This window comes from Carica papaya, chromosome 2 (assembly GCF_054855325.1).
Source record: "Carica papaya isolate Zhongbai chromosome 2, ASM5485532v1, whole genome shotgun sequence".
NCBI lineage: Eukaryota > Viridiplantae > Streptophyta > Magnoliopsida > Brassicales > Caricaceae > Carica > Carica papaya.
This window is the reverse complement of record NC_142310.1, coordinates 15,305,048-15,306,448: the sequence shown is the minus strand read 5'-3', so window position 1 is coordinate 15,306,448 and position 1,401 is coordinate 15,305,048. Positions and strand designations below refer to the sequence as shown.

Below are 1,401 nucleotides of genomic sequence, written 5' to 3'. Positions count from 1 at the left end.
TCGCTCTGCCTTAGCTACTATGGCAAGGGCACCTATCTCGCCTAGATCCGAGCCATACCAAATCTCTTTATGAAGATCTGGGAAGCTCAAAACACAGACCCAGAACTCACTAAGAATCTAGGTAAGTTCACTTTTGACGAATCCCCTGATTTCAGGATCTTAAATGATGGACTGTTCAAATTTCAGGACCAAATTTGGGTCTCCATTTATGTGCAAAGGTACTCAAGACCGTCCATGCTTTCAAGTTATCCATTCATCCCGAGAGTACCAAAATGTACCAGAACTTGAGAGACAATATTAGTGGCCAAGAATGAAGAAGGATATAGTTGACTACGTCTCCGGATGCCTCACTTATCAATGGATAAAGGCAGAACATCAGAGACCTAGTGGCTAGCTACAGGGTCTTCTGATCCTCGAATAGAAATGAAAGCATGTGAATATGGACTTTGTCACAGGATTGCCCAGGATCTATTCTCATCAAAATGCCATCTAGATCATCGTGGATAGGTTGACCAAGACTACCCATTTCCTTCCTATTCAAACCACAGACTCCACCAGTAAGTTAGTCCCCCTATATGTTGATGAGATTGTTCGACTTCATGAGTTCCCTCATCTATTATGTCTGACCACGATCCTCAGTTCACTTTTTACTTTTGGGATAACTTCAAAGAAGCTCTAGGGTCTGGGTTGTACTTCAGCACTGCTTATCATCCCCAGATGGATGGTCAGTCAAAACTTACAATCCAAACATTGGAAGACATATTGCATGCTTGCTTTCTCGACTTTGGTGATAACTAGTATGACTATCTTTCTTTTTATGAATTCGCTTATAATAACAGTTATCATTCTAGCATCGGTATGGCCCTGTGTGAAGCAATGTATGGAAGGCCATGCCGTTCTCTTACTTGTTAAAGTGAAGTCGGGAACCAGAGCCATTTAGGACCAAACTTCATTTAGGAGACTATTGAGAAGGTCGCAATCATCCGCAAGAATTTGGCAACTGCCCAGAGCTATCAAAAGAGTTATGCCGACAATTGTAGTCGACTCTTGGAGTTTGCCGTGGTAGATCAAGTTTTCCTGAAAGTTTACCCCTATAAGGGTAAGATGCAATTTGGGAAAAGAGGAAAGTTGAGCCCTCGATATGTGGGACTTTTTCTAATCATTGAGCACATTGGACCTATGGCATACTGCCTGTCTCTATCTTTAGAGTTCACGGGTCTACATGATGTCTTTCATGTCTCAATGCACAAGAGGTACCACCCTGATCCTTCTCATATTATTCCTCACGATGAGGTGCATGTACAGGCTGATATGACTTATGAGGAGGTTCCTGTAGAGATTCTTGGGTGGACCAATAATGTCTTGCGTAATAAGAAAATGCCCATGGTGAACATAGGATAG

The 1,401-nt window shown here is 42.3% G+C and overlaps 1 protein-coding gene across 1 annotated transcript; it reads left to right on the top strand.

Annotated features, from left to right (window-relative positions):
• The first annotated feature begins 618 nt into the window (after positions 1-618).
• On the top strand, positions 619-1,401 carry LOC148268801 (uncharacterized). Its single transcript, XM_088212132.1, has 3 exons — positions 619-724; positions 840-856; positions 973-1,401. Exons 1-3 carry the CDS (start codon positions 619-621, stop codon positions 1,399-1,401), a joined length of 552 nt encoding a protein of 183 aa, XP_088068258.1.

Bases quoted from the DNA above. Each gene is read 5' to 3' on its own strand.
- LOC148268801 (XM_088212132.1), top strand. From the start codon at position 619: ATGTCTGACCACGATCCTCAGTTCACTTTTTACTTTTGGGATAACTTC.